The following is a 17,448-nucleotide window of genomic DNA, read 5'->3' as shown; positions in this document are numbered from 1 at the left end:
GAGTACATGTCATTTTTTGGTTGCATCTCATTAATGAGTTACTTCAATTTACTGTTATTGACATTCATTTTCTCTGTAGGAATGATTATTATCCCCTTTAGTTTTAAATACCACGTAAAGTTAAAGTCAAAATCCCATTTTTGTACACCAGTGCTACATACAAGGCATGCCGTTGCTCTACATGTTTAGTGTTGTGTTTGTATTTATCATATATCTTTTAATTAGATTAAGTTACGTCATTCAAGTGGTCTATGGAGGAATCTGGAGGCAGATTTTTCCATGTTTCACGACTAAATAGGAATCTATTTTATAGCCAGAGAGAGACAGAGAGAGACAGATGCGTTTCTAAGCGAAGCTGGAGTATTTAGTGTGCAACAATAAGGACATGATCTATGGTCCATCATTGTGTAATATTTGGTGTGTGTTACTATTTTCACTATGACGTGCTTAAAGTAATGTTGTTTGTAAAGCCTCATAATACAGAGAACAGGCATCTCACTTAACTTAAAGAAAAGGTAAAAACAGAATAGCGCCTCATTACGCATTTAAATACCTTATTATAATTTGTATTTAATCAAACATTAAGGCCAGACGACCTGATGATATGTTAAAAAAAACTTGCAGCACTTCTGTAAAACTGTTATATTTCATTTGTACTCACGGTGTCACTATAGACCAGCTATGGAGTCAAATGCTCTTCTTGCTTTGCACACCACCCATTATTTGGATCGACCACCCTTGTGTTCTGTTCAGCCTTCAACAAAGACGACAAATGCTTGGACGGCGCATACACTGATCGAAACACGTTTTTTAATGCTTGAAACTAACGTGTTTTAACTTGTGTAGTCGGCCTACTGTCTGAGGATGATGAATAGACGGATCGAACTCCAAAGCTATGGCTTTGTCTTTTTCTTTGTTGCGGTGCACTACGCACACGGAGACCTGAGCTATTCTGTACAGGAGGAGCTCAAGCGCGGATCTGTTATTGGAAATATCGCCACGGATCTGGGACTGGAGGTGAGCAGACTGTCTGCTCGCAAAGCTCGTGTTGACATGGAAGGAAACGACAAACAATATTGCGGGATTAACCTTCGAAGCGGAGATTTGATCGTTGCGGAAAGAATAGACCGAGAGGAGCACTGTGGAGAAAAGCCTTCGTGTGTTCTCAAATTTGACTTGCTGTTAGAGAATCCTTTGGAGTTACACCGGTTGTCCCTGCAGGTGCAGGACATAAACGACAATGCACCAATTTTCCAGAAGGATATTATCAAGCTTGAAATCACAGAGTCAGCTGATAAAGGAGCTAAGTATCGCATTAATGCAGCACACGATGCAGATATAGGCAAGAATTCCGTTGAAAGCTACATTTTGCAGCAAAACCCCCACTTTGTATTAAGCATTCAGACGACAAATTCTGGTAGTAAATATGGTGAATTGGTTTTAGATAAGGAGTTAGACCGAGAGGAGCAGCAGGAAATGAAATTATTGCTCACAGCTGTAGATGGAGGCTCTCCTCAGAGATCCGGGACAGTAATCATACACGTCATTGTACTTGACGCTAATGATAACGCCCCGGTTTTTACTGAGTCTGTATATACAGCCACGTTACCGGAAAACTCCCCTGCTAAAACCCCCATCATCACTGTAAGTGCATCAGATGCTGATGAAGGTGTAAACGGAGAGGTTACATATGAATTTAGCCGACTGTCTGATAAATCACGTAAACTTTTTTCTCTAGATGAGAAAACTGGAGAAATCAGTGTGACAGGTGACATAGATTATGAAGAGGGATCGAAGTATGAAGTAAATATTGGGGCCAAAGATGGTTATGGCCTCTCTTCAGAAGCAAAAGTCATTATTGATATCACTGATGTGAATGACAACGCCCCGGTTATATATCTGAAATCCCTGACTAACCCCATACCTGAGAACGTGTCACCTGGTACAGAGGTGGGCATCATTAACGTGCAGGATAGAGACTCTGAGAATAACAGACAGGTCCGCTGCTCCATTCAGCAAAACGTCCCTTTTAAGTTGGTTCCTTCTATTAAAAACTATTATTCTCTGGTGACCACAGGACAACTGGACCGTGAACTAGTGTCTGATTACAACATTACAATCAGTGCCACTGACGAAGGCTCTCCACCTCTGTCCTCCTCTAAAAGTGTTCAGTTATCTGTAGCAGACATCAACGACAACCCACCTGTGTTTGAGGAACAGTCCTACAGCGCATATGTGAGTGAAAATAACAAACCTGGCTCCACTTTATGTTCCGTTACTGCTCGAGACCCCGACTGGAGACAAAACGGTACAGTGATTTATTCTCTGTTAGCTGGTGAGGTGAACGGTGCCCCGGTGTCCTCCTATCTATCTGTTAACGGAGACACGGGGGTGGTCCACGCTGTGAGGTCGTTTGATTATGAACAGTTCAGGAGTTTTAAAGTCCACGTGATGGCCAGAGACAACGGTTCTCCTCCACTCAGCAGCAACGTGACCGTCAGTGTCTTCATATCGGATGTGAATGACAACTCTCCTCAGATACTGTACCCCGCCCCGGAGGGCAACTCCTTCATGACCGAGCTGGTCCCCAAAGCTGCACACGGAGGCTCTCTGGTGTCCAAAGTGATAGCGGTGGACGCGGACTCCGGACAGAACGCCTGGCTGTCCTATCATGTAGTCAAATCCACTGATCCGGGACTTTTCACTATCGGTCTCCACAGCGGAGAGATCAGGACACAGCGGGACATTTCTGAGTCTGACAGCATGAAACAGAACCTTATTGTGGCAGTGAAAGATAACGGACAGCCCTCTCTCTCTGCCACCTGTTCCATGTATTTACTGATCTCTGATAACTTGGCTGAGGTGCCAGAACTGAAGGATATTTCTTATGATGAGAAGAACTCCAAGCTGACCTCTTATCTGATCATCGCGCTGGTGTCTGTGTCCACCTTTTTTCTGACCTTCATCATCATCATCCTGGGTGTGAGGTTTTGTCGCAGGAGGAAGCCCAGACTGTTGTTTGATGGAGCAGTTGCCATCCCCAGCGCTTATCTCCCTCCTAATTACGCAGATGTTGACGGAACAGGAACTTTACGCAGCGCTTACAACTATGACGCCTACCTGACAACAGGTTCTAGAACCAGTGACTTTAAGTTCGTCAGTTCTTACAATGACAACACACTGCCTGCTGACCAGACTCTGAGGAAGAGTCCATCAGACTTTGCTGAGGCGTTTGGGGATTGTGATAGTTCTCCTGAGGTAGGCACATGTTACATATATTCTGTCCCAGATGTGTAAACGTTTTCAATATGTAGTACTTTTATACACTTATCCACACAAGCAATTACACAGCCAACTTGTCTCTGTTTGTTCATGTGAGTGCTCTCACTGTCACTGTTTTCAACCAGGAGGATATACAGTATTTGACTGTCTTGGCTGGTTTCTCTGTCCTTGGTGCTGAACAGTGATTTATTGATGATTAAATAGACTTTATAATAGTGTTCTTTAAAACGTATGACCCCTAATTGATTTAGATTATACTATTATGTCATATTGTTACTTGGGGATCTTATTCATGATAAAATGAATGTCTATCTGCTGTCCTGATTGCCCTTTATGCTCTAGTAAAGGAAACCTTTGACATTATGTGCCTTTTTCTCTGTCCATGGTGCTGAACTCCATTTGATCCTATGATGCCTTTTAATGGCTAATTTAGCTCTGTCTTTTATTCTGTTGTGTTTTTCTCTTTCCTGCCTTTCATGTAAGTGAATTTGCTTTGATATTTCATCTTTTAAATGATTTAGTTGCGCATGTTGTAATTGTTTTATTCAAATATGGTGTTGCTCTTATGAGCTTCTTTGGAATCAACACTCACATGGAGTTGAGTAATTTTTATTGATATAAGTACACAGTGTCAGAGCCCTAGGAACATGAAAATTAAGCCTCTTTGTCCGTTTTGCTTGAGTATTGTTTCCTTCTGTGCTGGTTTTGAGTTATGTGGGCATTGCTGAAAAATATGTCCTCCCCTAAATTATTATGGTCCGCTCATGTTGACATAATATGGTGGGCTATATCTCCTTTTCCAGGTTTCTGCACAGTTTTTTTTAAATATTCTTTTCCTTGGTACATACCATTCTCTTTTGTTGTCCTTGTACAAACCTGATTACAAAACTATTTCTTTATTCTATAAGTTCATAATCAGGGAAATAGTTTGAAATATATTTGGAATAATTATTACACTCGAAGAAACAGTTTTGAAATCCACAGATGATTTTTATAAAAGTGATGTCTTTGGCGGCTATTGTAAGACACTTTTTTCATGTACAAATTTAACTTTTCTATCCAGTGATAATGGAGTAAACAAAGGTGCCAGCAAGAGAGGGAAATGTGTTAAAATCATCTTTGCATTCAAATGCAAGACATTGCATCATGTTTTAGACAAAGTACCTCACAGAACCAGTTTATTTTGTCCGTCTGACTCGGATGGTGTTTTATCTGAGGCATTTCACTGTTCTAATGTAATTAATTAAATGGCAGCATTGTTTTCTTGAGCTTGGTAACAATTGTTGGCCATTCTTTCTGAAAGTGTGCCAACATTCAGAGTTAAATGTATCTGAAAATAGATGTCTTTTGTTACTAATGTTGTTTAGTAGTAAACAACAACAACAACAACATCAACAACAACAATACAAAGAGTATTTTGTTGCTCATCATCAGGGAAGATTCAAGCATTCAAACAAAGACTTTATTTTGGAGAGAAATATGTGTGAGATGTTTTTGTCTCCTCCAAGTTGCCAAAAATCTTTCAGGACAATCATAATAACAAGTAGATATGCGTGTCTTTACAGTGCATTAACATAAAGTATAAACTGTTGGTGATATGGTTGGAGGCACACAACACATCAATTTACAGTATACAATTCAAAGTGATCGTTCAATAGGTTTAATTTCATTGATTTACATGCTTCAATAACTTTTTTCACATATTTCGATCCCAGCAACTAAAATGGTGTGTGAGCAAAAATGATACACAAGAATATATTGAATAATATTTTCCTTCTTTTTTTTTCTTTATCTAAAATTAAAGTGTCCCCCCTCTTAGTGTATGTGTTGTCTATATTTTGATATGCCAAAAAATATGTGAAAGCATTGGATTATTTTGGAGACACAGTTTGAATAGTTTTATGTGGGGGCATGAGCAGTCTTGTATCAAGGTATGTTAATCCTAAAATGGTAAATCTGTTATTATTAGTAGTATTATTATAACTAGTAATAGTAGTAGTAGTAGTATTGTTGTTGTTGTTGTTTTCTTTTTCTTTTTTTAACAAGGTTCTCTGAACTAGTCTCTATTTATGCACGTCAGAAATCCTACGTCGCCTTGTTATACCCAGAGAAATACTCATGGTGTCAGTGTGTACCAGTAAACGAGAGGGCTCGATCATTCTCCACCCTTCTGTCTCAGCGAATTTAAAGCCTGATTCGGCTGTTGTAGTTGACAAAAACGCTTCGTGATATGACCGCAGTGTGACGATTTTGCATATTGGAGGAAATCACAGCTGCATTGTGGATATATTTTAACATACTTGGCAGCAGTAGTGGTCTGTTTCGAGGTAACGATGGGATGCAGCAGATTTTCGATGCTCTACGGCCTTGCTTTTGTTTTTCTTGTCCTCCACCCCGTCTATGGAGACGTGAGCTACTCTGTCCCGGAGGAGATGAAACGTGGATCTGTAATTGGAAATATTGCTAAGGATCTGGGACTTGATTTGGGCAGATTGTCTGCTCGTAAGGCCCGTATCGATACTGAGGATAACAGTGTTAAGTACTGCGGTGTAAATCTCAACACCGGAGACTTGATCGTACAAGAAAGGATCGACAGAGAAGGGCTTTGTGCGAAAAAGGCATCATGTGTTCTTAAACAGGAACTCGTTCTGGAAAATCCTTTAGAGCTGCACCGTATTAGTATCCGAGTTCAAGATATTAATGATAATTCACCTCAGTTTAAAGAGGAGTCACTCAAGATTGAAATTCATGAATCGGCCGTCAAGGGTGCAGGTTTTCGTTTGGATGAGGCACATGATGGAGACATCGGAGAAAATGCTGTTCAGAGCTACTCACTTCAGCAGAATGATCATTTCAAATTAAATGTGAAGACAAAGGGCGGTGGACGGAAATATGGTGAATTAGTTTTAGACAAAGAATTAGACAGAGAGGACAAAAAAGAGATTATGTTGTTGCTTACCGCATTTGATGGAGGCTCTCCTCAGAGATCAGGTACTGTAGTCATACACGTCACTGTACTGGATGCTAATGATAATGTACCAGTGTTTAGCCAGGCCGTTTATGAAGCCAGTCTGCCTGAAAACTCTCCTCTGGATACATTGGTGATCACAGTGAGTGCAACCGATGCAGACGAGGGAATGTACGGTGAAATTACCTATGGATTTGATCATGTTTCAGATAAAAAACAAGTTTTCTCTCTAAACCCTAAAACGGGAGAAGTTAGAGTAGCTGCAGCTATTGATTATGAAAAAGAAACGTCATATGAAATGCAGATTAGCGCCAAAGATGGTCTGGGATTGGCCTCATATGCAACTGTGATAATTGAGATCACTGACATAAATGACAACGCCCCAGTTATGAACCTAAAATCCCTGAGTAACCCCATACCTGAGAACGTGTCACCTGGTACAGAGGTGGGCATCATTAACGTTCAGGATAGAGACTCTGAGAATAACAGACAGGTCCGCTGCTCCATTCAGCAAAACGTCCCTTTTAAGTTGGTTCCTTCTATTAAAAACTATTATTCTCTGGTGACCACAGGACAACTGGACCGTGAACTAGTGTCTGATTACAACATTACAATCAGTGCCACTGACGAGGGCTCTCCACCTATGTCCTCCTCTAAAACTGTTCAGTTATCTGTTGCAGACATCAACGACAACCCACCTGTGTTTGAGGAACAGTCCTACAGCGCATATGTGAGTGAAAATAACAAACCTGGCTCCACTTTATGTTCCGTTACTGCTCGAGACCCCGACTGGAGACAAAACGGTACAGTGATTTATTCTCTGTTAGCTGGTGAGGTGAACGGTGCCCCGGTGTCCTCCTATCTATCTGTTAACGGAGACACGGGGGTGATCCACGCTGTGAGGTCGTTTGATTATGAACAGTTCAGGAGTTTTAAAGTCCACGTGATGGCCAGAGACAACGGTTCTCCTCCGCTCAGCAGCAACGTGACCGTCAGTGTCTTCATATCGGATGTGAATGACAACTCTCCTCAGATACTGTACCCCTCCCCGGAGGGCAACTCCTTCATGACCGAGCTGGTCCCCAAAGCTGCACACGGAGGCTCTCTGGTGTCCAAAGTGATAGCGGTGGACGCGGACTCCGGACAGAACGCCTGGATGTCCTATCATATAGTGAAATCCACTGATCCGGGACTTTTCACTATCGGTCTCCACAGCGGAGAGATCAGGACACAGCGGGACATTTCTGAGTCTGACAGCATGAAACAGAACCTTATTGTGGCAGTGAAAGATAACGGACAGCCCTCTCTCTCTGCCACCTGTTCCATGTATTTACTGATTTCTGATAACTTGGCTGAGGTGCCAGAACTGAAGGATATTTCTTATGATGAGAAGAACTCCAAACTGACCTCTTATCTGATCATCGCTCTGGTGTCTGTGTCCACCTTTTTTCTGACCTTCATCATCATCATCCTGGGTGTGAGGTTTTGTCGCAGGAGAAAGCCCAGACTGTTGTTTGATGGAGCAGTTGCCATCCCCAGCGCTTATCTCCCTCCTAATTACGCAGATGTTGACGGAACAGGAACTTTACGCAGCGCTTACAATTATGACGCCTACCTGACAACAGGTTCTAGAACCAGTGACTTTAAGTTCGTCAGTTCTTACAATGACAACACACTGCCTGCTGACCAGACTCTGAGGAAAAGTCCATCAGACTTTGCTGAGGCGTTTGGGGATTGTGATAGTTCTCCTGAGGTAGGCTCAAGTTACATATAATCTGTCCAAGATGTGTAAAACATCTTCAATATGCAGTTCTTTTATACACGCACTTACACAGCCAACTTGTCTCTGTTTGTTCATGTGAGTGCTCTCACTCTCTCACTGTTTTCAACCAGGGGGATATATTTCACTGTTTTGGCTGGTTTCTCTGTCCTTGGTGCGGAACAGTGTTTTACTGATGCATTTTGCGCTCCTCGACTTCTATTCTGTTGTGACTTTTCTTTGTCTTGCTGAGTTTTAATCTTTTAGATTGCCTCTGAATATATTTTTTGATAATACATGCTATAATAATAATAGGTTTTCTTTATTTACATATTGTCAATTGAATAAGTCGCACCTTCGCTCTCCAGTTTTAAGCTTTGCTTTCTTCAGTTGCAGTGTGATCTCTGTGGTTATGATTAAATAGACTTTATAATAGTTTTCTTAAAAGTGTATGACCCCTAAACGATTTAGATGTTAGTATTAGGTCATATTGTTACTTGGGGATCTTATTTCCTGTTAACATTAATATCTATCTGCTGCCATGATTGCCCTTTATGCTCTAGTAAAGGAAACCTTTGACATTATGTCCCTTTTTCTCTGTCCATGGTGCTGAACTCCATTTGATCCAATGATGCCTTTTCATGGCTAATTTAGCTATGTATTTTATTCTGTTGTGTTTTTCTATTTACTGCCTTTCATGTAAGTGAATTTACTTTGATATTTAATTTTTTTAATTATTTAGGTGTGCATGTTGTAATTGTTTTATTAAAATATGGTGTTTCTCTTAGAAACTTCTTTTGAATCGACTCTCACATGGAGTTGAGTATTTTTTATCGACATAAGGACACAGTGTCAGAGCCCTAGGAACATAAAACAGTGAGCCTCTTTGTCCGTTTTGCTTGAGTATTGTTTCCTTAAGTGCTGGTTTTGAGGGATGTGGGCATTGCCGAAAAATATATTCTCCCCTAAATGTATATGGTCCTCTCATGTTGACATAATATGGTAGGCTGTAACTCCTTTTCCAGGTTTCTGCACATTTTTTCTTTTTAAATATTATTTTCCTTGGTACACACCATTCTCTTTTGTTGTCCTTGTGCAAACCTGATTACAAAAGTCTTTATTTATTCTATAAGTTCATAATCAGGGAAATAATTTGAAATATCTTTTAAATAATTATTACACTCGAGGAAACAGTTTCTAAATCAACAGATGATTTCCATAAAGGTGATGTGTTAAGCAGCTATTATAAGACACTTTTTTCATGTACAAATTTAACTTTTCTTGCCAGTGATAATGAAGTAAACAAAGGTGCCAGCAACAGAGTGAAACGTGTTAAAATCATCTTTCCATTTAAATGCAAGACATTGCATCCCGTTTTAGAGCAAGCACCTCGCAGAACTTTTATTTTGGCCATCAGACTCATACTGTTTTATCTCAGGCATTTCACTGTTCTAATGTAATATATGAAATGGCAGCATTGTTTTCTTGAGCTTGGTAACAGCTTTTGGTAATTCTTTCTGAAAGTGTGCCAACATTCAGAGATAAATCAGTGAACAATAGCACGATGTTTAAAGCTCTATCTGAAAACAGATGTCTTTTGTTACTAATGTTGTTGTAGTAGTAAACAACAACAACATCAACAGCAACAATACAAAAACTATTTTGTTGCTCATCATCAGGGAAGATTCAAGCATTCAAACAAAGACCTTATTTTGGAGAGAAATATGTGTGAGATGTTTTCGTCTCCTCCATGTTGCCAAAAATCTTTCAGGACAATCATAATAACAAGTAGATATGCGTGCCTTTACAGTGCATTAACATAAAGTATAAACTGTTGGTGATATGGTTGAAGGCACACAACACTTCAGTTTACAGTATGTAACTTCAAGTGATCGTTCAATAGGTTTAATATCATTGACTAACATGGTTCAATAACTTTTTTCACATATTTCAATCCGATCAACTAAAACCGTGTGTGAGCAAAATTGATACACAAGAAGATATTGAACAATATTTTCCTTTTTTTTAATCTAAAATGAAAGTGTCCCCCCTCTTAGTGTATGTGTTGTCTATATTGTAACATGCCAACAATTATTTGAAAGCATTGGATTATTTTGGAGACACAGTTTGAATAGTTTTATGTGGGGGCATGAGCCGTCTTGTATCAAGGTATGTTATCCTAAATGGTAAATCTATTAGTAGTATTAGTATTATTATTACTAGTAATAGTAGTAGTAGTAGTAGTAGTAGTAGTAGTATTGTTGTTGTCGTCGTTGTTGTTGTTGTTGTTTTTTTGATTAAAAAAGTTTTCTGAACTGGTCTATATTTAAGCACATCAGAAATCCTACTTCTCCTTGTTATACCCAGAGAAATACTCATGGTGTCAGTGTGTACCAGTAAACGAGAGGGCTCGGTCATTCTCCACCCTTCTGTCTCAGCGAATTTAAAGCCTGATTCTGCTGTTGAACCGTAGTTGACAAAACGCTTCGTGATATGACCGCAGTGTGAAGACTTTCTATATTGGAGGAAATCACAGCTGCATTGTGGATATATTTTGACACACTTGGCAGCAGTATTGGTCTTTGTCGAGGTAACGATGGGATGCAGCAGATTTGGGCTGCTCTGCGGCCTTGCTTTTGTTTTTCTTGTCCTCCACCCCGTCTATGGAGACGTGAGCTACTCTGTCCCGGAGGAGATGAAACGTGGATCTGTAATTGGAAATATCGCTAAGGATCTGGGACTTGATTTGGGCAGACTGTCTGCTCGTAAGGCCCGTATCGATACTGAGGATAACAGCGTCCAGTACTGCGGTGTAAATCTCAACACCGGAGACTTGATCGTTCAAGAAAGGATCGACAGAGAAGGGCTTTGTGCAAAAAAGGCATCATGTGTTCTAAAACAGGAACTCGTGCTGGAAAATCCTTTAGAGCTGCACCGTATTAGTATCCGAGTTCAAGATATTAATGATAATTCACCGCAGTTTAAAGCAGAATCAATTAAAATTGAAATTCAGGAATCGGCCGTGAAGGGTGCGCGTTTTCTTCTTGGAGAAGCACACGATGGGGACATCGGAGAAAATGCTGTTCAGAGCTACTCACTTCAGCAGAATGATCATTTCAAATTAAATGTAAACACAAAATCAGGCGGGCGAAAATATGGTGAACTAGTTTTAGACAAAGAATTAGATAGAGAGGACAAAAAAGAGATTATGTTGTTGCTTACCGCATTCGATGGAGGCTCTCCTCAGAGATCAGGTACTGTAGTCATACACGTCACTGTACTGGATGCTAATGATAATGTACCAGTGTTTAGCCAGGCCGTTTATGAAGCCAGTCTGCCTGAAAACTCTCCTCTGGATACATTGGTGATCACAGTGAGTGCTACTGATGCAGACGAGGGTTTAAATAGCGAAATTACCTATGGATTTGATCATGTTTCAGATGAATATAGCAACGTTTTTTCTTTAGACTCTAAAACGGGAGAAGTGAGAGTAGCTGCAGCTATTGATTATGAGAAAGTGTCGTCATATGAAATGCAGATAAGTGCAAACGATGGTCTGGGATTGGCATCATATGCATCGTTAATTATTGAGATTACTGATATAAATGACAACGTTCCAGTTATAAACCTAAAATCACTGAGTAACCCCATACCTGAGAACGTGTCACCTGGTACAGAGGTGGGCATCATTAACGTTCAGGATAGAGACTCTGAGAATAACAGACAGGTCCGCTGCTCCATTCAGCAAAACGTCCCTTTTAAGTTGGTTCCTTCTATTAAAAACTATTATTCTCTGGTGACCACAGGACAACTGGACCGTGAACTAGTGTCTGATTACAACATTACAATCAGTGCCACTGACGAGGGCTCTACACCTCTGTCCTCCTCTAAAACTGTTCAGTTATCTGTAGCAGACATCAACGACAACCCACCTGTGTTTGAGGATCAGTCCTACAGCGCATATGTGAGTGAAAATAACAAACCTGGCTCCACTTTATGTTCCGTTACTGCTCGAGACCCCGACTGGAGACAAAACGGTACAGTGATTTATTCTCTGTTAGCTGGTGAGGTGAACGGTGCCCCGGTGTCCTCCTATCTATCTGTTAACGGAGACACGGGGGTGATCCACGCTGTGAGGTCGTTTGATTATGAACAGTTCAGGAGTTTTAAAGTCCACGTGATGGCCAGAGACAACGGTTCTCCTCCGCTCAGCAGCAACGTGACCGTTAGTGTCTTCATATCGGATGTGAATGACAACTCTCCTCAGATACTGTACCCCGCCCCGGAGGGCAACTCCTTCATGACCGAGCTGGTCCCCAAAGCTGCACACGGAGGCTCTCTGGTGTCCAAAGTGATAGCGGTGGACGCGGACTCCGGACAGAACGCCTGGCTGTCCTATCATATAGTCAAATCCACTGATCCGGGACTTTTCACTGTCGGTCTCCACAGCGGAGAGATCAGGACACAGCGGGACATTTCTGAGTCTGACAGCATGAAACAGAACCTTATTGTGGCAGTGAAAGATAACGGACAGCCCTCTCTCTCTGCCACCTGTTCCATGTATTTACTGATTTCTGATAACTTGGCTGAGGTGCCAGAACTGAAGGATATTTCTTATGATGAGAAGAACTCCAAGCTGACCTCTTATCTGATCATCGCTCTGGTGTCTGTGTCCACCTTTTTCCTGACCTTCATCATCATCATCCTGGGTGTGAGGTTTTGTCGCAGGAGGAAGCCCAGGCTGTTGTTTGATGGAGCAGTTGCCATCCCCAGCGCTTATCTCCCTCCTAATTACGCAGATGTTGACGGAACAGGAACTTTACGCAGCGCTTACAACTATGACGCCTACCTGACAACAGGTTCTAGAACCAGTGACTTTAAGTTCGTCAGTTCTTACAATGACAACACACTGCCTGCTGACCAGACTCTGAGGAAAAGTCCTTCAGACTTTGCTGAGGCGTTTGGGGACTGTGATAGTTCTCCTGAGGTAGGAACACATTTCCATATTTCATATTACTGAACTTGTGTTCAACCAAGATGCACATACTAAAGCCAAACTTCTCCTAAAACAACTTTTACAGAGAATCATAGCAATCTCCCATCCGCCCACCTCTCCCTCCACACTCAGACGGAGACACACACCGTTTAACTCTGCGTGCATACTCTCTTTAATATATATATATATATACTGTCATTTCTCTGGAATGTTTTTAGACCACTTGTTTTTTTTTATCCAGTTGGTCTCTATCTGGATGCATGATTGCTGTATTTTATGTTCCAGTGAGGGAAAACTTTTTTGAATTAGGCTCCTAGATTCTCTGTCCTTGGTGCTGAACTTCTGTTGCATTTTTTGAGGTTTACTTCAGTTTTCTTCTGCTGTTTTCATTCCACCTCTACTGAATTGGGTTTCAGTACATTTGCTTCTTTTACACACTTGGCTAGAATACTGACGTTTATCTGGCTTTGATGCTTTCATATTCATATGTTGTTGATGTAATCTGGTGCCAGTGTTAAGTTCCTCTATTGGATTTATCTTCACTAGAAGTTTATCACCATTGATGTTAATCGGACGTGGTATTAGAGCAGTAAGAACACATTTACAATGGAGATACTGTGCGAATTGCGTTTTGCTAGTGGATTCTCTAGATGTCTTTTGTCACTGTTGTTGTTGTTGTTGTCATAGTAGTAGTAGTAGTAGTAGTAAACAACAACAACAACAACAATACAAATTTAAAATGTTGTTCATCATCAGGGTAGATTCAAGCATTCAAACAAAGACCTTATTTTGGAGGGAATTATGTGTGACGTTTTTGTCTCCTAAATTGCCAAAAATCTTTCAGGACAATCATTTTGTCAATAGATCTGTGTGTCTTTACAGTTCATTAACATAAAGTATAAACTGCCGGTGATATGGTTGAAGGCACACAACACTTCAATTTACAGTATGCAACTTGAAATGATCGTTCAGTAGGGTTAATCTCATTGATTAACATGCTTAAATAATATTTCACAAATTTCAATCAGAGCAATCTAAAGATAAAGAGTGTTTGAGCACAAATGATACACAAGAGGATATTGAACAATATGTTCCTCTATTTTATCTAACATGAAAGTGTCCCCCCTCTTAGTGTATGTGTTGTCTATATTTTACCATGCCAAAATATATTTTTTAATCACTGGATTGTTTTGGAGACACAGTCTGAATAGTTTTATGCTGATCCCTACGTTTTTGTTTTGCTTTATTTACATCACTAGGGTGGCAGAACAGTCTTGCATCAAGGCATATTAATCCTAAAATTGTAAAGTTATTATTATTATTATTATATTAATTATTGTTGTTGTTGTCATTATTGTTTTGATTAACAAGGTTCTCTGAACTAGTCTATATTTAAGCACATCAGAAACCTACTTATCCGTGTTATACCCAGAGAAATACTCATGGTGTCAGTGTGTACCAGTAAACGAGAGGGCTCGGTCATTCTCCACCCTTCTGTCTCAGCGAATTTAAAGCCTGATTCTGCTGTTGAACCGTAGTTGACAAAAACGCTTCGTGATATGACCGCAGTGTGAGGATTTTGTATATTGGAGGAAATCACAGCTGCATTGTGGATATATTTTGACATACTTGGCAGCAGTAGTGGTCTGTTTCGAGGTAACGATGGGATGCAGCAGATTTCCGCTGCTCTGCGGCCTTGCTTTTGTTTTTCTTGTCCTCCACCCCGTCTATGGAGACGTGAGCTACTCTGTACCGGAGGAGATGAAACGTGGATCTGTAATTGGAAATATCGCTAAGGATCTGGGACTTGATTTGGGCAGACTGTCTGCTCGTAAGGCCCGTATCGATACTGAGGATAACAGCGTCCAGTACTGCGGTGTAAATCTCAACACCGGAGACTTGATCGTACAAGAAAGGATCGACAGAGAAGGGCTTTGTGCGAAAAAGGCATCATGTGTTCTAAAACAGGAACTCGTGCTGGAAAATCCTTTAGAGCTGCACCGTATTAGTATCCGAGTTCAAGATATTAATGATAATTCACCGCAGTTCAGAGAGGAGTCGCTTAATTTTGAAATACGGGAATCCGCAGATAAGGGTGCAAGTTTTCTCTTGGATGAGGCACACGATGGAGACATCGGAGAAAATGCTGTTCAGAGCTACTCACTTCAGCAGAATGATCATTTCAAATTAAATGTAAAGACAAAGGGGGTTGGACGAAAATATGGCGAATTAGTTTTAGACAAAGAATTAGACAGAGAGGACAAAAAAGAGATTATGTTGTTGCTTACCGCATTCGATGGAGGCTCTCCTCAGAGATCAGGTACTGTAGTCATACACGTCACTGTACTGGATGCTAATGATAATGTACCAGTGTTTAGCCAGGCCGTTTATAAAGCCAGTCTGCCAGAAAACTCTCCTCTAGATACATTGGTGATCACAGTGAGTGCTACTGATGCAGACGAAGGTTTAAACAGCGAAATTACCTATGGATTTGATCATGTTTCAGATGAAAACCAAGTTTTCTCTCTAAACCCTAAAACAGGAGAAGTTAGAGTGTCTGGATCTATTGATTATGAAAAAGAATCCTCATATGAATTGCAGATTAGCGCCAAAGATGGTCTGGGATTGGCCTCATATGCAACGTTAAATATTGAGATTACTGATATAAATGACAACGCCCCAGTTATAAACCTAAAATCCCTGACTAACCCCATACCTGAGAACGTGTCACCTGGTACAGAGGTGGGCATCATTAACGTGCAGGATAGAGACTCTGAGAATAACAGACAGGTCCGCTGCACCATTCAGCAAAACGTCCCCTTTAAGTTGGTTCCTTCTATTAAAAACTATTATTCTCTGGTGACCACAGGACAACTGGACCGTGAACTAGTGTCTGATTACAACATTACAATCAGTGCCACTGACGAGGGCTCTCCACCTCTGTCCTCCTCTAAAAGTGTTCAGTTATCTGTAGCAGACATCAACGACAACCCACCTGTGTTTGAGGAACAGTCCTACAGCGCATATGTGAGTGAAAATAACAAACCTGGCTCCACTTTATGTTCCGTTACTGCTCGAGACCCCGACTGGAGACAAAACGGCACAGTGATTTATTCTCTGTTAGCTGGTGAGGTGAACGGTGCCCCGGTGTCCTCCTATCTATCTGTTAACGGAGACACGGGGGTGATCCACGCTGTGAGGTCGTTTGATTATGAACAGTTCAGGAGTTTTAAAGTCCACGTGATGGCCAGAGACAACGGTTCTCCTCCGCTCAGCAGCAACGTGACCGTCAGTGTCTTCATATCGGATGTGAATGACAACTCTCCTCAGATACTGTACCCCGCCCCGGAGGGCAACTCCTTCATGACCGAGCTGGTCCCCAAAGCTGCACACGGAAGCTCTCTGGTGTCCAAAGTGATAGCGGTGGACGCGGACTCCGGACAGAACGCCTGGCTGTCCTATCATATAGTAAAATCCACTGATCCGGGACTTTTCACTATCGGTCTCCACAGCGGAGAGATCAGGACACAGCGGGACATTTCTGAGTCCGACAGCATGAAACAGAACCTTATTGTGGCAGTGAAAGATAACGGACAGCCCTCTCTCTCTGCCACCTGTTCCATGTATTTACTGATCTCTGATAACTTGGCTGAGGTGCCAGAACTGAAGGATATTTCTTATGATGAGAAGAACTCCAAACTGACCTCTTATCTGATCATCGCGCTGGTGTCTGTGTCCACCTTTTTCCTGACCTTCATCATCATCATCCTGGGTGTGAGGTTTTGTCGCAGGAGGAAGCCCAGGCTGTTGTTTGATGGAGCAGTTGCCATCCCCAGCGCTTATCTCCCTCCTAATTACGCAGATGTTGACGGAACAGGAACTTTACGCAGCGCTTACAACTATGACGCCTACCTGACAACAGGTTCTAGAACCAGTGACTTTAAGTTCGTCAGTTCTTACAATGACAACACACTGCCTGCTGACCAGACTCTGAGGAAAAGTCCTTCAGACTTTGCTGAGGCGTTTGGGGACTGTGATAGTTCTCCTGAGGTAGGAACACATTTCCATATTTCATATTACTGAACTTGTGTTCAACCAAGATGCACATACTAAAGCCAAACTTCTCCTAAAACAACTTTTACAGAGAATCATAGCAATCTCCCATCCGCCCACCTCTCCCTCCACACTCAGACGGAGACACACACCGTTTAACTCTGCGTGCATACTCTCTTTAATATATATATATATATACTGTAATTTCTCTGGAATGTTTTTAGACCACTTGTTTTTTTTTATCCAGTTGGTCTCTATCTGGATGCATGATTGCTGTATTTTATGTTCCAGTGAGGGAAAACTTTTTTGAATTAGGCTCCTAGATTCTCTGTCCTTGGTGCTGAACTTCTGTTGCATTTTTTGAGGTTTACTTCAGTTTTCTTCTGCTGT

The 17,448-nt window shown here is 41.2% G+C and overlaps 4 protein-coding genes across 4 annotated transcripts; all 4 read left to right on the top strand.

The window, feature by feature from the left end:
- The first annotated feature begins 622 nt into the window (after positions 1–622).
- Positions 623–3,297, top strand: LOC141775906 (protocadherin gamma-A12-like). The gene has a single exon (XM_074649646.1). It carries the CDS (start codon positions 865–867, stop codon positions 3,295–3,297), a length of 2,433 nt encoding a protein of 810 aa, XP_074505747.1. The 5' UTR covers positions 623–864.
- A 2,077-nt stretch (positions 3,298–5,374) lies between these two features.
- On the top strand, positions 5,375–8,097 carry LOC141775486 (protocadherin beta-15-like). The gene has a single exon (XM_074648916.1). It carries the CDS (start codon positions 5,616–5,618, stop codon positions 8,022–8,024), a length of 2,409 nt encoding a protein of 802 aa, XP_074505017.1. The 5' UTR covers positions 5,375–5,615; the 3' UTR covers positions 8,025–8,097.
- Positions 8,098–10,353: 2,256 nt separating this feature from the next.
- On the top strand, positions 10,354–13,222 carry LOC141774828 (protocadherin beta-15-like). The gene has a single exon (XM_074647642.1). It carries the CDS (start codon positions 10,606–10,608, stop codon positions 13,027–13,029), a length of 2,424 nt encoding a protein of 807 aa, XP_074503743.1. The 5' UTR covers positions 10,354–10,605; the 3' UTR covers positions 13,030–13,222.
- Positions 13,223–14,473: 1,251 nt separating this feature from the next.
- Positions 14,474–17,125, top strand: LOC141774827 (protocadherin beta-15-like). The gene has a single exon (XM_074647641.1). The coding sequence runs from the start codon at positions 14,668–14,670 to the stop codon at positions 17,086–17,088; it is 2,421 nt and encodes an 806-aa protein (XP_074503742.1). The 5' UTR covers positions 14,474–14,667; the 3' UTR covers positions 17,089–17,125.
- The last annotated feature ends 323 nt before the right edge of the window (positions 17,126–17,448 follow it).

The sequence above is a fragment of the Sebastes fasciatus genome, chromosome 10 (assembly GCF_043250625.1).
Source record: "Sebastes fasciatus isolate fSebFas1 chromosome 10, fSebFas1.pri, whole genome shotgun sequence".
NCBI lineage: Eukaryota > Metazoa > Chordata > Actinopteri > Perciformes > Sebastidae > Sebastes > Sebastes fasciatus.
This window is presented reverse-complemented; position numbering and strand designations above follow the sequence as displayed.